Below are 19,259 nucleotides of genomic sequence, written 5' to 3' on the forward strand. Positions count from 1 at the left end.
GGGGTCCTAGCCGGGGAGTGCAGACAGCCTCTAGATGCAGGAGAAGACAGTGGGTTCTACCCTACAGCCTCCAGAGGAAGTGCAGCCCTGCTGGTACCTTGATTTTAGCCCGTGAGACCCATTTTGGACTTCTGACCTCCAGAACTGTGTAATGATAAATCATATTATTTAAACTGCTAAGTTTGTGGGGATTTGTTGTAGCAGCAGTGGAAAACTAATATACGCAATAATACATCTGGGCCAGTTTTTTCACATATCTTTTTGTTTAATCCACATGACACTCCCATGAAGTATGCATTTTAGCCTTGTTTCAGAGGGGAGCTGAGGCTTAGAGAAACTTGCTAATAAATGACAGAGCAGGATTTTAACCAAGATCTGTGCCCGGCCATCACGCTACCTTTCCTGAAGCCAGTGTGCCCCTGCCTGCGGACCACCCTGGGCCTCCAGGAGAGCTTTCTCCCTGGTGGATCAGACATCTCTTCTGGGAGCAGGGAGTGATGTCATGTCAGTGAGGCAGCATGTCAAAAAGAGGTTATTTAAGTTATCATCTGAGGAAGAATGAGGAATGTTTGAAGAGTAAGGCAGGGGACCTAAGGCACCAGTTAAGGGGAATGAAAAACACGTTCCTAAGACCCAAGACTGTGGTACCGTAGGGACCCATGGAAGGGCTCTACTCTGCGGTTCATGCTGGAGCTCCCATCCACAAGCCAGTGTGGCCAGCAGCACCCTGCTTGGGGAAAGGGGTGGAGTTACTCTTGGACACTCCAAGATTAGGGGTTGGGGGGTGTTGACGTCCTAAAATGCCCTCTTTAGTGCCCAGGGGCATTCACAGCATTGCTATTATAGCTGGTGTTCAGCCAGCCAGGCCCGCAGTGGGAAGAAAGATCCGGGTCTAGGAGCTCCCACCAGCTGTGGGTCTGGGGGCCATTGGCTCAGGTCTGTGAGGTTTGCTGCCTGGCCCCCCAGTACTTCTGGGGATGCTCTGCCTGTGGGCTGCATGCGGCTCCTCTTTGTCATTTGGGGCCACACAGCAGGGAGAGGGTGCCGAAGAGAGCATTGGGCTAACTGTGGCCATCTTGTCTTTGCAGTCCTGCGAAACATCTTCGTCCTCACCTGCATCATCATCGTCTGCTCCCTGCTCTTCCCTGTCCTCTGGCACCTCTGGATTTATGCGGGAAGTGCTAACTCTAATTTCTTTTATGCCATCACACTGACCTTCAATGTTGGGCAGGTAAGAGTCGAGGGCAGCACGGGGATGGGGATTCATTTTGTAGCCTCAGGCAAGGCCTTGGGTTCTGCCTATGAGGGGTTTAGACATGACAGAGGGACAGTTACTCCCCTCATGAAGCTACCGTCCCGTGGAGAGGACAGGGAAGTGGGAGCAGTGTGCGACTGCGTCTGGCCAGCAGTTGCTGAGCACCGTGCTGAGCGGTATTGAATTCTGGAAGCCAGCCTGTAAGACAGTGCTTTCCCTGTTCTACAAATAAAGGTCTCAGGCCAAAGGTCCTTGGAGGAGCCAAGAACCAAATTCAGGGAAGGCTTGATTTCTGAGGTGCCCTCTTTCTGTGGTGGTGCCTGGGGGGTGTGGTACCTACAGGGAGTGTGCAGAGTGAGGTGGGGGGGCAGGGTCGAGAAGAGGAGAGGCTTCCTAGACTGTGTGGACAGCAGGAGCTGAGAGGTGGTATGGCCTGGCTGTTGGCAAGCTGAGCATGAGTTTTGCAGCTGGAAGTGGTGGAGGGGAGGCTAGGGGGGTCTCGGTCTCCCCTGGCCCTGGGAAAGCCTGTCCCTGTGGTCCACAGAGCAAGGTCTTCAAGCATCAGAATCACCATCGGGCTTATTAGAAATGCAAATTCCCTGTCTGTGGCTGTGTTTTAAATCCTGTAATTATGTTGTGACTGTCCCAAGTACGTGGCTCTGATTGTTTGAAAAAGGGTAGATTCCCTGATCCCACTCCTAGAAATTTTGATTCAGTGCAGAATAGGAGGCCAGGAATTTGCATTTTTGTCAAGCTCTCCCAGCGGTTCTGTGGCAGGGGCTCTAGCAAACCCAGTGGCGAGTCATCCGGCCTTCTTGGAAGTTCCCTTCTCCACTGTGCTGCCTTCTTTCAGGTCAGGCTCTGTCCTCGTCCTTGAGGTCTTATGAGAACCACTTGTACCATTTACCATTTCAATTGCCATTGGCACAGCCAGGCATTTCCTGTGCTTAATGGACTGGCTGGGAAGTGGGGCTGGCTGGGAAGACTAATGATGCCAGTGAATAATCCCCAGGGAAATTCTTGCCTCCAAGGTTAGCTGCTGGGAACGAAGGGAGTTAGGGCTTTTTCAGTGAGCGATGGGACTGGTATTTCCTGCGTGGACATTTCTGATGTCCAGCCTCACCACTTATCTCGGTTTGTGAAGAGCAGGAGGAGAGATGGAGGGCCCAGGAGCCTGGGTGGGACCCAGCCAGACGCCTGTTCTGCCTCCCACAGTAGCTGGTGATGGCGAAGGCTTAGCACCTCCTGCGTGTGTCCCATGCAGGCAGATCTCTCCAGGGCGCACTTGGTATCCTAAAGGAATCCGGAAAGTTGCGCTGGCTCTTCTTCTTGCAGGAATCTCCTCACTTTTCCTTACAGCCCTGTGGCGGCTGGCATGGAAGGCATCGGGCCTGCCCTGGGCCTCTGGGGAGGCTGTCAAGCTCCACAGAAGTAGCCCACAGCCTGTTGTCAGGAGTCTCAAGTTTTGGTCTGGAAATACAGAAGCATCCATGGAACTTGCCAGATAACCGCCTTCTCCCCGAGGCTGCCTTTCTGAGAGAAGGGGCTCTATAAGTGGCATGGGGGTGTTTGCAGGTGGTCAGGTGCCATTGGAGGCAGGAGAAACTGAATCATTGGAAAGAGAGGGATTGGGGTTGGGGTGGGAACCAAAGGCAGGAGGGAGGATTGAGTGTTAGTAGCTGAGCTAGAGAGAAAACCAGCTGGACTTTGACATTGTCACGTACCTTTTTTTTTCCTTAATCTCTTTTTAAAATATATTTGTAATCATCAAGTAATACATTATTTCGTCATTGCTGGGGAAGGAAGTCAAACAAGGTAGAAGGATAGGGAGTGAAAGGTCAAGATCTGCCTGAGCTCGGCCCCCACCTCCCTGCGCAGCTGTGCTGGCTGGGGTCAGTCTGGCATGTGTCTCTGCGGGGCCCCTGCGTATTTGCAGACAGCGGTGGTACCGGCCCACACACACACAGGTTTTTTATTTATATAGGTAAATGGCATCCTTCTCTAAGTACTGCTCTTTGGCTGTTTCTCACTGAATAATCTTATTTTGAGATAGTTTTTTTAACGGCTCCGTGATACCTGATGGTTGGGCTGCTCCGTGACTTACTCGACTAGGTACACCCCTGCCGATGGGCCCTGGGGTTGCTTCTGGTCATTTTGCTACTCTAAATGGAAGAGCCTTGCCTGTCCCCCCACATATTCTCGTGCACACGCGCCAGTGTTTTTTAGGATCAATGCCCAGTGGCGGGATTTGCTGGGTCAGAGGGCATATGTAGCTCTTGTCTTGGGCAGATGTTGCCAAGTTGCGCTTTGGACAGGCAGTGCCAACCCACAGGCCTCCCAGCAGGGGCCCAGCGACACCCCCCCACCCACCTTTATTCAGCAGATGGTTCAGGCATCCGGCACACCTGTGTCATCAGCCTCCTCGGGTCAGCTCCGTTGGTCAAGTGCTTCCTGGGGCTGTCGGCTTTGGCCTTTATTGCTGCTGCTGCCGCCAGATTACTAAAGGGATGTGTCACTCGCGGCCACTTGCTCACTGAGGCGGTCGCTGAAATCATAACCATGGTCCTGGAGCGCTGACTGAAATAGAAGAGTCCCCCCATCATGAAGTTTGCACTACCCTTGCCCTCGGGCCTGTTGGAGCCCCAGAGTACAAAATGAGACATTTGGAGTTTTACTGAGAGTTCAGTGTCACCTCCTCAGAGAGGCCTTTCCTGGGCTCCTCCTGCCCACTGTCTCTTTCTCAGTGCCCTGCTTGGGTCTTTCATAGCATTTACCCAATTTGTAACTTTATATTACTTGCTTGCTCCCCTCCCTGCCTCTACCACTAGCCTGTGAGCTCCATGAAGGCAGCCATCTGCCCGTACTCCCATTGCAAGGTCCCCAGCTACCTGCTCAGCACATGTTTGTTGAATGAATGAATGAACCAGAGATAGCCAGGGAGAACGATGTGTGATTAATGGCCAGGTGTGCAGAGAGTAACCACTGGAGCAATCCAGAGGGAACGGGATCCGTCTCCTGTCGTGAACAGTCAGGGAAAGCCACAGGGGATGAGGGGCAGGAGCTGGGCCTTTCAGACTTGGAGAGTAAGAAAGGAAGGGGAGAAGGGGGCAAACCACCCCCACCGACTGAGGTCAGTGGTAGCAGCTCTGTCTCCCATGTTTCTCTATCCTGCGCCAGAACCTAGTCTCTCTGGCTGGCAAAGCCCCTGTGTGTCCGGCACAGCCCAAGCCCAGCCCCTGCTTTGTGTGGCCTACAGTCAGCGCTTCCATTAAGATTCGTGGCACATGGGGATGTGTTCTCACCCTACAGCCTGCTCTTCCGAGCCCTTCTAGCTGGAAGGTGCCTGATACTCACCTGGCCTTCATTCTCCCCTCCCCGTGCAAGATAGACACAGGCTATCCTGGGAACCAGATGAGTACAGGTTTCAAAGAAGCATCCAGAGCCTGGACCATCGTTGCTGACATCAGGAGCTGAATATAGAGCACATTTTGGCCCACAGACTGTTTTTTAGGTCCTGCCGTGTTTGAGTTGATCGGTGCTGTACCCTATTGTAGAACAAATTACGTGTAGATTATTAGTTACACCAGCAGGTAAACCAGTGACTTAGGCCCTGTCCTTTCCCCTGGGGGCATTAGGTATTTTTCAGCACGTGGCACGGATCATTTGCTAGTTATGGTTGTGCCTCAGAGTCAGGAGCAGGAAGTGACAACAGTAAACCGTCCATGGGGTGTGCGCGAGTGCGAGAGAGGAGCTGGGATGGAGACCAGTTGGCTGCTCGAGGTGCCCCCACTTCCTCACCGTGTGACCTTCAGCAAGTAATTTAACCTCCCTGGGTTACAGTTTCCCTGTCTCAAAAACCAGGATGCTAATCCCTGCGTCCCAGGGTGCTGAGAGGATGGGACACAGCGTGTGGGTCCCCTTGCCAACATTCACGTGTTGACGTGGGAAATAGCAAGAGGAGCGAGCCCTTCAGTACCCGAAGCAGATTCCCGGAGACATGTTCAGTCCCGTAAACCAAGAGAAGGAGAACAATCTCCCTCTTCTTTTTACTTTAATCCTTTTCTTTTGTGGGTCAGTGACCAGCAGAAGAAAAATACTGGTTCAAGGATTACATCTAAAGGAAAAGGAACTTGTTGAAATTTAGCTTTTTGTTTTTTGTTTTTTTTTTTGAGACAGAGTCTTGCTTTGTCGCCCGGGCTAGAGTGAGTGCCGTGGCATCAGCCTAGCTCACAGCAACCTCAAACTCCTGGGCTTAAGCGATCCTACTGCCTCAGCCTCCCGAGTAGCTGGGATTACAGGCATGCGCCACCATGCCCAGCTAATTTTTTCTATATAGATTTTTAGCTGTCCAAATCATTTCTTTCTATTTTTAGTAGAGACGGGGTCTCGCTCTTGCTCAGACTGGTCTCGAACTCCTGACCTTGAGTGATCCACCCGCCTCGGCCTCCCAGAGTGCTAGGATTACAGGCGTGAGCCACCGCACCCGGCCGAAATTTAGCTTTTTGAAAGAGTAAGGTAAAGTGTCCCACTCACCCTAATTCAGTTTACAAACAGGGAACATCAGGAGATCTTGCCCCACACGTACGATGAATAGTGGCTTATGTTTCAGGAGCACTTGCTAGGGACTGGCCCCCAGGATCCCTATAATCTTCGGGATCATGTGCTCATGTGGCCTTTTGGAGCTTTCCTGACATGTTTACGTAGACTCACACTCATGGAGAGAGAGGTTTATTTGTGTGTTTAAGTGTTTTATTATTGGCATCATGATGAAAGTATGACTTTTTTCCTTTTAATAAAACATGTTGGCCGGGCGCGGTGGCTCACGCCTGTAATCCTAGCACTCTGGGAGGCCGAGGTGGGCGGATCGTTTGAGCTCAGGAGTTCGAGACCAGCCTGAGCAAGAGCGAGACCCTGTCTCTACTAAACATGGAAAGAAATTATACGGACAGCTAAATATATATATAGAAAAATTAGCCGGGCATGATGGTGCATACCTGCAGTCTCAGCTACTCGGGAGGCTGAGGCAGGAGGATTGCCTGAGCCCAGGAGTCTGAGGTTGCTGTGAGCAAGGCTGACATCACGGCACTCTAGCCTGGGCAACAAAGTAAGACTGTCTCAAAAAAAAAAAAAAAAAAAATCTTGGTGATCTTTCCTTGCTCACATATGAGGGAGGAACCTTTGTGTCCTGCTATGTGGACTCACCACGCTTTACGTAACTACTCCCTCACTGGCAGCCTTTACATTTTCCTTTTATTTTTCATTATAAAGAATCTACCCTGATGAGGTGGGTCACGCCTGTAATTCCAGCAGTTTAGGAGGCTGAGGCAGGAGGATCATTAAGCACAGGAGTTTAAGACCAGCCTGGGCAACATAGCAAGACCCAGTCTCTTAAAAAAACTTTTTAAAAAGGAATCTGTTTAATCTTCATAACAGCCCTTTGATGGAAGCAATATTATTGTCTCATGATCAAATGAGGAAGCTGAGGCTTGAAAGGGCTACAGACTCACCCAAAGTCACAAAGCTAGGAAGGGTGTACTGATTCAGGGTCTTGTTTATCACATCCACTTAGTACACTAGGGCAGGCCCCCTGTCTGTCTTGCTCATGGCTATATCCACAACACCAGGAAGAATATTCAGTGGTTCTTGATGAAAAACAGAATCAGCTGGGATCAGAAACCACATTTCACGACCAGTGGTCTAACAGTTCTGCATACCCTGACCCCAGTTCCAGTCTGTTTCTGTCAGAGCTGGGCCTGTGGCAGGTCACACTGGATTCCTAGGGGGTCAGAGCCAGAGCTCCCTTCCCCTCTCATCCTGGTGGCTGGCCTGAGAGCCCCGCTCCTGCTCTGTGTCTGCATCCAAAACAGACTTCTCTGCCCTCCCAAGCAGGGTCTGGAACACGACTCTACGAGCTGCTGCCTCCTCGCTGTGAGGGGCCATCCCCAGCCTCCTCCCTGTGCTGCCGGCCCTGCAGATACTGGCCAGCCCTGCTATGGCCATTCTCCTGTCTGTCCCCAGGGAGGTCTGGAGCCCTGAGGTCTGGTACCAGCCTCCAGCGTGTTGGTCCCTGCTCAGGATTCACTTATTCTCTCTAGCACAAATGACACCACTGTCCTGTCTCCTGGATTTGCCTCTCAGTTGGCCTGGTGTGCCATTCTGAGAAATGGGACCAGTGGGGAAATGCTTGGGGACATGCTGAGTGGACATCAGTGGCTGGTGGTGTGTAACCCCCACTTGTGGCTGGTGCGTGGCACATCTCAGGTTTATTCCTGCGCATTGTGTGTAGCCCTGGCTGCAAGATCCTAGATCTGTGTGTGGGAAGATTTGTTTCTCCAGACATAAGAATTGAAAAGTGCCACATGGGTGACAGTTGCTCCTGTAGCCCCAATCTTCAGTCTTACCCTGTGACCGTGCAGCCCCTGAGACAGTCCAGCGGTTTCACTGTTACTTTGCTGGAGGGTGTTGCTGTCCTCTCCACCGTCTCCCCCAACTTGTCCGTCAGGCCTGCGAGCTGACAGGTTACGGCAAAGCCCCAAGCAGCTCCGCAGTGGGCCACCAGCCTCCTCGGCTCCCAGCTCCCTAGATCCCAAGCAGGTGGGCAGAGGGTGCGTCCCCTGCTGCAGGCTGGTTGTCGAATGTCAGTGTCTCCAGCAGGGAGCAAGAGGCCCAGGGAACCAGGACACGCCTCGGGGGCAGCACCCACTTCTCCAGGAAGCTGCAGCCCAGGGGCATGTGGTGGCCAAGGCTGCTGTCCTGAACCCGGCAGTTTCAAGACACACTGGACTAGCCACCTTCACTGGCTTGGAAGTCTCACACACTTACTTCTTCCAAAAAAACTTTTCCCTTTATTGGCTGATTGACAGAGCTGCGAGCTGGGGAGAGCAGCCTCGGCAGGGTGTGTTAAGGTCTGTGAAGTGTCAGCCACATAGCAGGACGCAGCCCACATGGGTGCAGACTCTGAGGGGCTGTGGGGTGACGGGAAGAACTCAGGTCGGGCTCACAGGCAGCTCTGTGTTGCAGCCTGAGCACGCTTCACTGCCGTGACCCAGGGCGGGCCCCTTAGCCCCTGCGCTTCTCTAAGTGGGGATGGCCGCCCTCCCCTAGGGAGCTGGAAAGGCTCAGTGTGGTTTTCTGTTAAAGGGCCTGGCCCAGGGCACATGCTCAGAAGACGTCCGTTTCCCGTGTCTCTTCTGTCCTACCCTGCATGGAGCGACATCTGTTTCATGCCACTTTGGACTTGCCCTCTCTGTCCCTGGCCATCCTTTTGTCAGCTGCCCCGTGAACTCTTCACCATGGCCCAGAGGGGAGCAGCTCTGGAGCCCTCACAGTTGCCAGTGAGAGGACCGTGACTGAGCCATCCCTGGGGGGCGTGCTGAGAAGGTGGGGACAAGCAAGCGACTCCCAAAGCGCAGCCCCGTGCAGTGCCAGGCCACAGAGTTGGAGCAGATGCTGCCCCATGTGGTTAGGAGGCCAGCGGGCAGTGACTTCACTTTGGGGGGTTCACATCACTGAGTGTGCAGTTAGAGAAGCCTCCAGGTAGGAAATGGCACCCCTTGAGGGATCAGTAGTTACCTGGTCTGGGACAAAATGCAGGGCTGCTGGGGCGGGCAGGTGTGGTGGGGGCAGAGGGGAGCAAGGGAGCTTCCAAGCAGGCACTCGAAGGGCTCTCTGTGTGTGTGTGTTCATGCATGTGTGTGCGTGTGTGTGTGTGTACACACATGTGTATACCCTGAAGATCCCTCGGGCAGGGATGACGGGGCGGTGGGGGGGGCGCTCCCAGCAAGAAGTGGCTGCGGGAGGAAAGGGACTGAGTGGGAAGTCGGAGGAGGATGCACAGGACACGTTACTGACAGAGGAGGGAGGCAGAGGGCTCAGCTGCCTCAGATGAGAGGAGAGAGGGCAGACATGTTCTGGGGCCCCTAAGTCCAAGTGAGTGATAAACCGAGCTTATTGCTGTCATTTTACAGATGAGGAAAAAGCCCTTTAGGGCACAGGAAGAGACTTACACAGGGTCGGTCACAGAGTCACTGATGCTCCCATGCTGTTTCCACTGCCTCTTGCCCAACTTGCCCCTGCCCGGACTGGGCACAGGGGCTCTGGGTCTGCAGCTGCTGTGTTGGCTGAATCCTAGGCCCCTGGGAAACCCCGTCTCCTCACAGTCTGAATGGAAAGCCCCAAGGTCAGAAGAAGTCATCTCAGCCAGGCTATGACCAGCTGTGGGCTCCCCTCGGAAAGAGCCAAGCCTCCAGGCCACCTGGTGTCTTCTCCCTGGGGGCAGGGCACCCACTCAGACTGGTGCCACTCAGAACTGTGTGGCCAAGCAGGCACACAGGGCTCTTCCCCCACCCCCTTTGCTGTACAAATCTTCACACCCAGGAAGATGAGAGGTTTAATGTTGAACCCACGACCCAGAGTCCACCACCGACGTTCTTCTATACTTGTTCCATCGTGACATCCCTCCCTCGGTCCATCTTGTTTTTTTAGTGTATTTCAAATTGAAGTGCAGACAGTACATTTCCTGGTAAATATTTCAGTATTTATTTACATTTTTGTTATGTAAAATTTAGATACAGTGCAAAATGCAAATCTTAATGTACATTTGGTGAAGCCCTCTTCCACTCAGCAAAATGTTTTTGAGGTTCAATTACGTTGTTACATATAACAATAACTCAGTGCTTTTTATTTTTTAATTAATTTTTTTTTTGAGATAGGTTCTCGCTGTGTTGCCCAGGTTGGTCTTGAACTCCTGGGCTCAAGCGATCTTCCTGCCTCGGCCTCCTGCATAGCTGTGACTACAGGCACGTGCCACAATGCCCAGCTAGCTCACTGCTTTTAAAATAAACTTTTAATTTTGGAATCATTTTAGATTTATAGAAAAGTTGCAAAAATAGAACGGAGAGTTCCCATATGTCCCGCACTCAGTTTCCTGTGTTGTTGACATCGTGTGATACCATGATGTGCTTGTCAGAACTGAGAAGCTACCCCTGATATGCTGTTAGTGGAGACACCAGACTTGATTTGGGTTTCATTGGTTTTTCCAGTTGTGTCCTCCTTTGCCAGGCCCCGTCGGGGACCGTGTTGAATTGGTCTTTGCTCTGCCTCTTTGTCTTTCCTTATTCGTGACCTTGACAGTCTTGAGTAGCACCAGCCAGGTATCTTGTAGAGTGTTCCCCAATTTAGGTTTGTCTGATGCTTTTCTTAAGATTGTCCTGCGGTTATGGGTTTTTGGCAAGAATACCCCAGGTGAAGGGCCCATTTCATCACATCCCGCAGGGACTTGCTAGCCACGTGGTTTCGGGCTGATGTGAGCCTTCAGCACTTGGTTGGGACAGTGGCTGCAGGTTTCTCCCCTGTACAGGGGCTATTCCCTTTCTGTGCTGCAAGCAGGAAGTGAGTCACTAAGTCTAGACCACCTTGGGGGTGAGAGATCTGCAAAAATGGCAGTTTCACACGGTTCAACCTAATAACCTAATATTTTGACTTCCTGCTACTTGTCAAGCTGATTGTTGTGTGACATTGAGTTGCTTCATTTTGTTTGGTTGTGAATTGTGACTTTGTACCTGCCCCTCATCTGACCCCTGGCTCAGGGATTAGCCTCTGAGCTCAGCCACTGCTGCTGGCTTCTCTTGCCCAGATGGCATCTTGGGGCCCCGGGTGAGAAAGAGGGCTGCAGCATATGGGGTCAGTGTTTGCTGTGGTCACTGTCCCCAGTACTGGCCCAGCCTGTAGATGCCAGCCAGTGACAAGGCTTCAGGGGCTGCCTGAGCTCTGTGTGCTTGGCTGACATCCTTGGCAGAGTCTCTCTCCCATCAGTGGACTGGCCCCAGGCGTGTCACCTTCCAGGCCCTGTGGCCACTAGTCTAGCTCTCCAGGTGTTGCCACAAACCAACTATTGAACCCTTTGAGCCTCAATTTCCCTATCTGTGAGATGGGGATTATTAAACCTTCCAGTCTGGTGATAGAATGGTGAGTACTTATCCTGAGGCCATCACAACCTGTGACATGCCCCAAGACCCTAGCTGAGTACCTTCCCTGCTCCCTGCTCAGGGCCTCAGTCTCCCCATCTGTGCCAAGAGGTGGTTGGTACTGCTACTCTGGGAGGCTCAGTGCCTGAGAACTGGTGGTGTCTACGGTGGTGAGTCCGTGTCCCCTCATCCTTCTGTGGGGCTTGGCCCTGCCCTGCCTGTTCCAGGCACTGGAGGTCATGGTCCAGTTGGGCTGGATGGGATTGTGAGGCTTCGGGTCTGTCTAGTGTGCAGGGACCTTGGCAGATCCCTGTTCTTCTCTGGGCCTCTGTGAAGGGGATAGTGAGCTGAGCTTCTAGTCCCCTCTGGCCCCCTTTTTTTTATCTTAGAGACAGGGTTTCCCTCTGTCACCAGGCAGGAGTGCAGTGACATGATCACAGCTCACTGTAGCCTTGAACTCCTGAGCTTCAGTGATCTTCCTGCCTCAGCCTCCCAAATAGCTGGGACTACAGGCTCTAGGCCCCTTTTGATTCTGTGCCCTAGAATAGGAAAGACAGACTGAGCTGGGCACAGAGCTACCCTGGTGACAGAACCACTGAGGGACCCTGCCCTAGTGGAGCCCCTGGTCCAAGAGAGGAGACAGTCATCAGGCGGTCACACCGCTGAATGTGAGATTGCAGTTTGGATGAGTTTGTGTTAGCATATAGAGGTTAGTGTGGCTGAGACCTAATCTGGGGGGTAAGTGATCCTTCCTGAGACCTGAAGGGCAAGCAGCTGTGGACTAGATGAAAGGGGAGAGGACATTCCAGGCAGGAAACAGTGAAGAGCCTACAGTGGAGCGAGGTGGAGCAGGGAGAGGGTGCTGCACACGTGGGCAGGGACCAGGTACAAGGCCGTGGAGCCCCAGGGAGTTTGAGCTTCACCCTAAGAACATGGGAATCCTTGGGCGGATTTTAAGCCGGGAAGTAACATGATCAGATTTGTGTTTTGAAAAGCTCCCTCTGGCTGCCAGGGAGAATGGGGTGGGGGCAGGTTTAAGAGCAGGGACTTGGCCCAGGAGCAAGGCTTTGCTGTTGTTTAGGAGATGACAGTGGCTTTGTCCAGGGTGGTGGCTGTGGGGATGGACTGAAAGGGTGGATTTGAGAGAGTTTAGAAGGTAGAACTGACAGGACTTCATGGTTTGATGTATGTGTCCTGAGCACCTGGACAGTAGAGACACAGGTGCCTGTAGGAGAAGCAGGTTCGACCAGGGGGAGGTGAAGTGTTTGGTGTGTTTCTGGCTGGGATTGAAGAGTGTATGGGCACCTGGGAGGGGAGGGGCCCCTGACTGCACAGGCATTTTGGGGACCAGAGCTTGGGCTGGAGGTGTAGACCACAAGAGGGGTGGGAATCTGCGCAGCTTCTGAGGGGCCAGCAAGATCTTGCAGGGTCATGTATGGGCCCTTAGTAGAGGGTCCCTGGGCACGGCCTCCCCAGTGGTTGATCCAGGGCCAGGCTGGGATGTGCCACATAGGCATTTGCTCTCGCCATCTACCTAGCCCCTCCGGGGCCCCAGGTTCAGGGGGAGGTGCCCTGTAGCTCCTCACACCCTCTTTCTCCCCCAGATCCTGCTCATCTCTGATTACTTCTATGCCTTCCTGCGGCGGGAGTACCACCTCACACACGGACTCTACCTGACTGCCAAGGACGGCACGGAGGCCATGCTCGTGCTCAAGTAGGCCCAGCCCAGCACAGGGCTGCACGGACCTCAGGAGGTGGAAGGGCAGCAGCTGGGCCGCGCCCTCTATCCAGAGTTGCCAGCAGGCGAGTCCTCGGGCAGAAGAGGGTCTAGTCCAGGCTCACGAATCTCTGTTACCGAAGGGGACCACGGCTGACAGCAAGGCCTGTGAGAGTGGCTCAGAGTACCTCCCCTTGGACCCCCACTTTGTGGCTCTGCACACCGAGGAGCCCCCTCCGAGGCAGGAAGGGGGAAGAAGCAGGTGAACAGGGCTTATTAGGCTGTGGCTACTTAATAAATGTGTTTTGTTACAAAGAAGTCTGCCCTGGGACCACATCCACACTGCACTCAGGGGCAGGGGGTGAGCCTGGCCACTAGCCAGGGGCACTGCCCACAGGTGCGGGTTTCTAGAGCGAGCCCCAGGTCCACAGCCCCTAGTCCACAGGCACTGATGGGCTGAGAGTAGTGTGGGCCGGCCCCACCCACAGCCCTCCCGGCTCCCAAGCAAGGGCTGGAGGCAAAGGGCCAGGCAGGCCTGAGCAATCTTTATTCTGCAGAGGGACAATGACCACAGATCCATACACCAGGTGGAGACCGGGGAGCCAGGGACCAGTCTGTCAGGGGTGGGCAGGTCCAGGCAGGGGGCAGAGCCTCAGATGGGTGAAGGGCAGACAGGCCGGGGCCTAAAAAAAACACAAACCACACAGAGTAGGGGTACTGGGGGGTGCTCTCCACCCTCCCAGCCAGCACCCAGAGGGGCAGAGTAGGCTGGCATCCCCGAGCTAAGGGGCCACATCCCTGCCCAGCCCACCAGGGGCAGCTCAGTTCAGGAGCTCCCTGAGCAGAACCTGACTGGGCCCCCCACTCCCCGCTCCCAGGCCAACCCCCCCTACTGCTGGCTCAGAAGCCGAAGGTTTCCTGGGAGGCGTAGACCATGTAGAGGAAGCCGTCCTCGTCCTTCTCCTGCTCATAGATGTCCGCGATGGGCGTGGACACGCTCACCATGCTGTGCTGGTTCACCAGCAGGAAGAAGGCCTGCGTGGGGTTCAGCTGCAGGCGGCGCCTGAGGCGGGCAGGGGGCACGTGGCCGTGAGGGGCTGGGTGGGCGGGGCCCTGAGCCCTTCCCCAGATTCTGAGCCTCTTCCACACCCATCCCAGCCCTTTGCAGAGGCTCTCACCTCTGACCTGACTGACTTCAGCCCTGACCTTGACCTTTTCCAGCCTCCCCTGAATAAGGGCCCACCACCACCGGTCCCATAACCCTTGACCCCACACCCGGCCCCCTACCCTACCCCAACTAGACTCAACCCCCCCCCCGCTCTGGCGGCTGCTGCCCACACACCGGATGATCTTGACCAACTCGCTCATGTTGACATGGTCCGGGACCAGGAACTTGGTCTTGTCCAGGACAGGCAGCTGCTTCTCACCTTTGTAGCGCTCGATGATCACCTGGGAGTGGGGCAGGCACGGGTCGGGTCGGGGACGCGTGAGCCCGGGGTGGGGCCTGGGCAGGGCGGGGCCGGGGAACTCACCGGGATTTTGCTGGGGTGCTGGTCGCGGATCTGCTGCACCTCCTTACAGCGGTCGGCTGCGAAAGGCGGTCGGGCCGTGAGGCCGGGCCAGGCCGAGGTCTTCTCCGCGGCTCCGCCCCGCCTGTCCTCGAGGGGCGGCCCCGGCCCCGCCCCAGCCCCCGCCCCCGGGGCCGTCAGGCCCCGCAGCCCCTGACACCTAACGTGGTGGGGAGGCGGGCGGCCCCCACCCAGGCCCGAGCCGGCCTCCCAGCCCGGGGTCCGGCCGGAGCCTGACGTCACGGGGCTGACGTCACCTGCGGCAGTCGGGGTCGGTCGGCCTCCCGGAGCCCCCTGCCCCGCGCTCGCGGATCGCCCGCCGGGCCTCACCGAAGCTCCGCCGCTGCTTGAAAGGCCGGTCCGAGGGCATCGCGCGGGCCCGGCGGGGCGCGCAGGCCGGGGCTCCGGGGCGCGCCTGAGGATGTGGCTGCGGTTCGGGGTTTCGGGGGCTCGCGCCTCACGCTCAAGGGCTCCGGGGCTCGCGCTGAGCCCGGCGGCGGCGGCTGCGGGAGGTAACTCGCCCGGTGACGTCAGGTCACAACATTCCTTAAAGGGGAGGCCGGCGCGCCGCTCCCATTGGGCCGACGCAAAACCCGCCCGCCCGGACTCGTGACGTCACGGCGCAGAGAGCTTGGATTCCCGGCCCGGAACGCGGAGGGGCGGGGCCCAGGGCGCGTCACAGTCCCGTGACGTCATGGCCTGCACGGCACCTCTCCCACAGGCCGGGACTGCCTGAGACTGGGAGGACCGCAGGGAAGGGCATTGAGCCCTGGGCCTCCTCGCCTTCACGGGGCCGAGGGCTAGAGGACCGAAAGCGAGGCACTAGAAAGGAACACCCAGGCCTTAAACAGAATTCTAGAATTGAAAAATAGGATATTGAAATTCAAGTCTCAAAGGATGAGATAAGAAAGCAGATTAAGACACAGCAGAAGAGAACATCACGGAACTGGAGGATAGATGAACAATTAACCAGAGAGGGCAAGAAGAATGTAAGAGGAAGTGACAATGATAGCGTGAGAAAGACCTCACAGGCCCAGAGTTCCAGGAGCAGAAAGAATGTGGAGAGGCAGTTCCTGAAGGAGAGCTTCCTAAATTGATTAAAGACCAGAATCCTCACTTAAAATCCACAGGAGGATAAATAAAAATAAAATCAACACCTACACACTTTGTAGTGAATTTGCAGAACTCCAAAGAATAAATGATCTTAAAAGCTACCAAAGGAGGATGGATTAACAAAAAATATTATACCAAAAATAGCTTTCTCAGCAGCAAATATAGAAGCCAGAATAAATGTAGTCTTTTTAAACCGTTGAAAGAAAAATACCATCAACCAATTGTTAATCTGTGACTTAAGAGTTCGGGAGAAATAAAGATACATTACAACGAAGAGTTTACACAAAAGACCACTGGTGAACCATTGGTGAAACCATGTTTAAAGGATGTACTTCAGTAACAAGGACTTGTGCTCCAAAAGGAAGGAATTAGATGGAAAAATGGTGAACAAACTGGTAAACATGTAAGTAAATCTAAACAGGCACTTAATATGGAACATGAATAGTAATGACTAATTTGTAGGGTACAAAAACAAGATGGAATCAACACAAGAACATGTAAGACTGGAGAGGGCAATCGGCGTTAAAGTGTTCTAGGAAGTTCAGTTTGTTTGAAAGGAGGATAAAGATATTGATCATTGCCCAGCTTTGTAAAGTCAGGTACTTATCTCAGATGTTTAAGAGGCAGCACCAAAAGAATAGAAATGGAAATATAACTGCCAATGCAGAGAAGAGAAAAGGGAAGTAAAGATATTAAAAACATAGTAGGCTGGGCACGGTGGCTCACGCCTATAATCCTAGCAGTCTGAGAGGCCAAGGCAGGAGGATCGCTCGAGATCAGGAGTTTGAGACCACCCTGAGCAAGAGCGAGACCCCGTCTCTACTAAAAATAGAATGAAATTAGCTGGACATCTAAAAATATATAAAGAAAAAAATTAGCCAGGCATGGTGGCACATGCCTGTAGTCCCAGCTACTTGGGAGGCTGAGGCAGGAGGATCGCTTGAGCCCAGGAGTTTGAGGTTGCCATGAGCTAGGCTGACACCGCAGCACTCTAGGCCGGGAAACAAAGCGAGACTCTGTCTCAAAAAAAAAAAAAAAAAAAAAAGGTAATAGATGGTTTGCATCTGAGTCACAGCACCAAAAAATAAATAAATAAATAAAACGTGATAGAAAGCTGAAGATGAGGGGGGAAGAAAAGCAAAGTAAAAAAGACAGTAAATAAATAGCACAAAACCAAAGGTAGAAAATGTGTTTTACATTCACCCATTAAAACAGATTATCAGATAGGCCAAGAAAAATAAAATGCAGCTCTATACTGTTTACAAGAGGACATTTAAAACATAAGGGCAGGCCAGGCACGGTGGCTCACGCCTGTAATCCTAGCACTCTGGGAGGCTGAGGAGGCGGGTGGATCATTTGAGTTCAGGAGTTCGAGACCAGCCTGAGCAAGAGCAAGACCCTGTCTCTACTAAAAATTGAAAGAAATTAGGTGGACAACTAAAATATATACAAAAAATTAGCCGGGCATGGTGGCACATGCCTGTAGTCCCACCTACTCAGGAGGCTGAGGCAGAAGGATCACTTGAGCCCAGGAGTTTGAGGTTGCTGTGAGCTAGGCTGATGCCACAGCACTCTAGCCCAGGGAACAGAGTGAGACTCTGTCTCAAAAAAAAAGAAAGAAACCTAAGGGCACCCAAAGTAAAAATCTGGAAAAAGGTATACTAAAGAAAACCTAACCAAAAGATGTACCTGTAGAAAAATGAGACAAAATAGATTTTAAGACAGAAGGCAGGCTGGGTGCAATGACTCGCACCTGTAATCCCAGCACCTTGAGAGGTGGGGATGGGAACATAACTTGAGCCCAGGTGTTTGTGGTTAGGTGAGGTATGATTGGGCCACTGCATTCCAGCCTGGGTAATGGAGCAAGACCCCCTCTCTTTAAAAAAAAAAAAAGGCAGAAGGCATTATTAGGGATAGAGGATAATTCTTTAAGAAGAGATAGCAATTCTGAGCTTGTATGTTCTGGATTTTACCAAAAAAGGGTGAAAATATATAAAGCAAAAATGACAGTATATAAAGAGAAATTGCTAAGTCCTCCACCCTTAGTCATAGTGGGAGATTTAAGACCTCTTTTGTAGTAACTTATAGACCAAACAGCAGAAAAAGTAAGGATATAGAAGATTTTATACAATTAATAATCCTGATCAATAAACCCCAATAGAATCCTAAACCCAACACTTTCAAGCATACAAGGAACATTTACAACAAGTGGCCCAATTATTAGGGCACAAGACAGCTCAACAGATATCAAATGTCAATTTCATACAGACCATATTCTTTGACCACAGACAAGAGCCAAGTAAGCTCCAAATGTTTGGAAATTTATAAATAACTCTTTACTCAAACGTGAAATCACATAGAAATGAAAAATACTTATATCAAACCAAAAATGAGGATATATATAAAAACTTGGGAGAGGGGCAACTAAAGCAGCCTTTAGAAGATTTACAGCCTTATTAGCTAAGAAGAAATGTAGAAAATCAATGAGCAGAGTGTCAAATTTAAAAATGAGTAACAGTATAAACCCAAAGAAAGTGAAAGGAACATAATAATGAAGAGCATGAAATAGAAAAGAAAAACACTAGTATGATCACAAAACATAGCTGGAGACCAATAAAATAAACAGTGCATAGAAGGAACATACCTACAGATACCACAGAAAGGACAAAAATAACAAGATTATAAACTCCATACAAATAAATGGACAACTATCCAGAAAAAAATTGCCAAAACTAATTTTAAAAGAAATGGACAAACTGAGTAGCCTTATGTCTATTATTAAGGAGATTGAAGAAAACAAAATTGAAAAGCTACTCATCAAAAACCAACGAATCTAAATGGTTTTCTAGGTGAGTTCTACCAAAATAAAAAACCCCAACCTGCAGTAAACATAACGGTAAAGCACCAGGCCATACGGTGTGTGTGGGGAAACATGAAGCATATTCCCCTTAAAGCCAGGAACAAAGGGTCACTGAACAAAATTCAGTACTACATGGAGGTCCTGAGCCCCAAGACAAACAAAAGGACCAAAACTATTAGTATCATTCACAGCCAGAAAATCCAAGGGAATATAAACAAACGATGTGTAACTAATAAAGTCTGACAACATCTGACCCTGACTTTTAGAGGAATGTGGAAAATTGGGAACTCTCTACCCTGCTGCTGGGGGTGTAAATGATTTCAGCCACCATTGCAGAGCATTTTGGCAAATCTACCCAAACTGAAGATGCCCATGTCCTTCCTACACACCAGGAATTTCACTTGTAGGTGCGCACAGGAGCCTGAGGAAATGTAGTTAAGAATGTTGATTGTAACATTTTCATAATTGCAAAAAACTGGGGACCACCTACGTATGTTATTAAATAGCTTACTAGCTGGTCACGCTGGCTCGTGCCTGTAATCCCAGCACTTTGGGAGGCTGAGGTGGGAGGATCTCTTGATAACCGGGAGTTCAAGGTTATTGTGAACTATAATTGTGCCACTATACTCCAGCCTGGGCAACAGAGTGAGACCCTATCTAATAAATAAATAAACTTAACCAAATAACTAACTTGCTGTGTGTAATAGAATTACACACTGTTTTAATGAAAGATGGAGAGCAAGGTTAGCAAACTTTTCCTTTAAAGGGCCAGACAGTAAAT

General features: G+C 51.9%; 2 protein-coding genes across 3 annotated transcripts in view; one reads left to right on the forward strand and one right to left on the reverse strand.

The window, feature by feature from the left end:
* Positions 1-13,259, forward strand: part of PIGU (phosphatidylinositol glycan anchor biosynthesis class U) — an 81,358-nt gene extending 68,099 nt beyond the window's left edge. For both annotated transcript variants that reach the window (XM_045528771.1, XM_045528772.1), the window contains exons 11-12: positions 1,089-1,231; positions 12,825-13,259. In XM_045528771.1, coding sequence (XP_045384727.1) covers positions 1,089-1,231; positions 12,825-12,938 — 257 coding nt within the window. In that variant the 3' untranslated portion in view covers positions 12,939-13,259. The remainder of the gene's footprint in view (positions 1-1,088; positions 1,232-12,824) is intronic.
* Positions 13,260-13,461: 202 nt separating this feature from the next.
* MAP1LC3A (microtubule associated protein 1 light chain 3 alpha) lies at positions 13,462-15,087 on the reverse strand. The gene is made up of 5 exons (XM_045528773.1): positions 14,836-15,087; positions 14,470-14,525; positions 14,280-14,386; positions 13,831-14,000; positions 13,462-13,620 (listed from the first exon to the last, which is right to left on the reverse strand). The coding sequence occupies exons 1-4, from the start codon at positions 14,873-14,875 to the stop codon at positions 13,838-13,840; spliced, it is 366 nt and encodes a 121-aa protein (XP_045384729.1). The 5' UTR covers positions 14,876-15,087; the 3' UTR covers positions 13,462-13,620; positions 13,831-13,837.
* Positions 15,088-19,259: the final 4,172 nt, after the last annotated feature.

The sequence above is a fragment of the Lemur catta genome, chromosome 17 (assembly GCF_020740605.2).
Source record: "Lemur catta isolate mLemCat1 chromosome 17, mLemCat1.pri, whole genome shotgun sequence".
In the NCBI taxonomy this organism is placed as follows: domain Eukaryota; kingdom Metazoa; phylum Chordata; class Mammalia; order Primates; family Lemuridae; genus Lemur; species Lemur catta.

What these genes read in the sequence shown, in the direction of transcription:
- MAP1LC3A (XM_045528773.1), bottom strand. Translation starts at nt 14,875, where the DNA reads ATGCCCTCGGACCGGCCTTTCAAGCAGCGGCGGAGCTTCG. An exon ending in AGCACCCCAGCAAAATCCCG is followed by an intron (nt 14,387 to 14,469) that starts GTGAGTTCCCCG and finishes CCCCACTCCCAG; the next exon opens with GTGATCATCGAGCGCTACAA. An exon ending in GAGTTGGTCAAGATCATCCG is followed by an intron (nt 14,001 to 14,279) that starts GTGTGTGGGCAG and finishes TGCCCGCCTCAG; the next exon opens with GCGCCGCCTGCAGCTGAACC.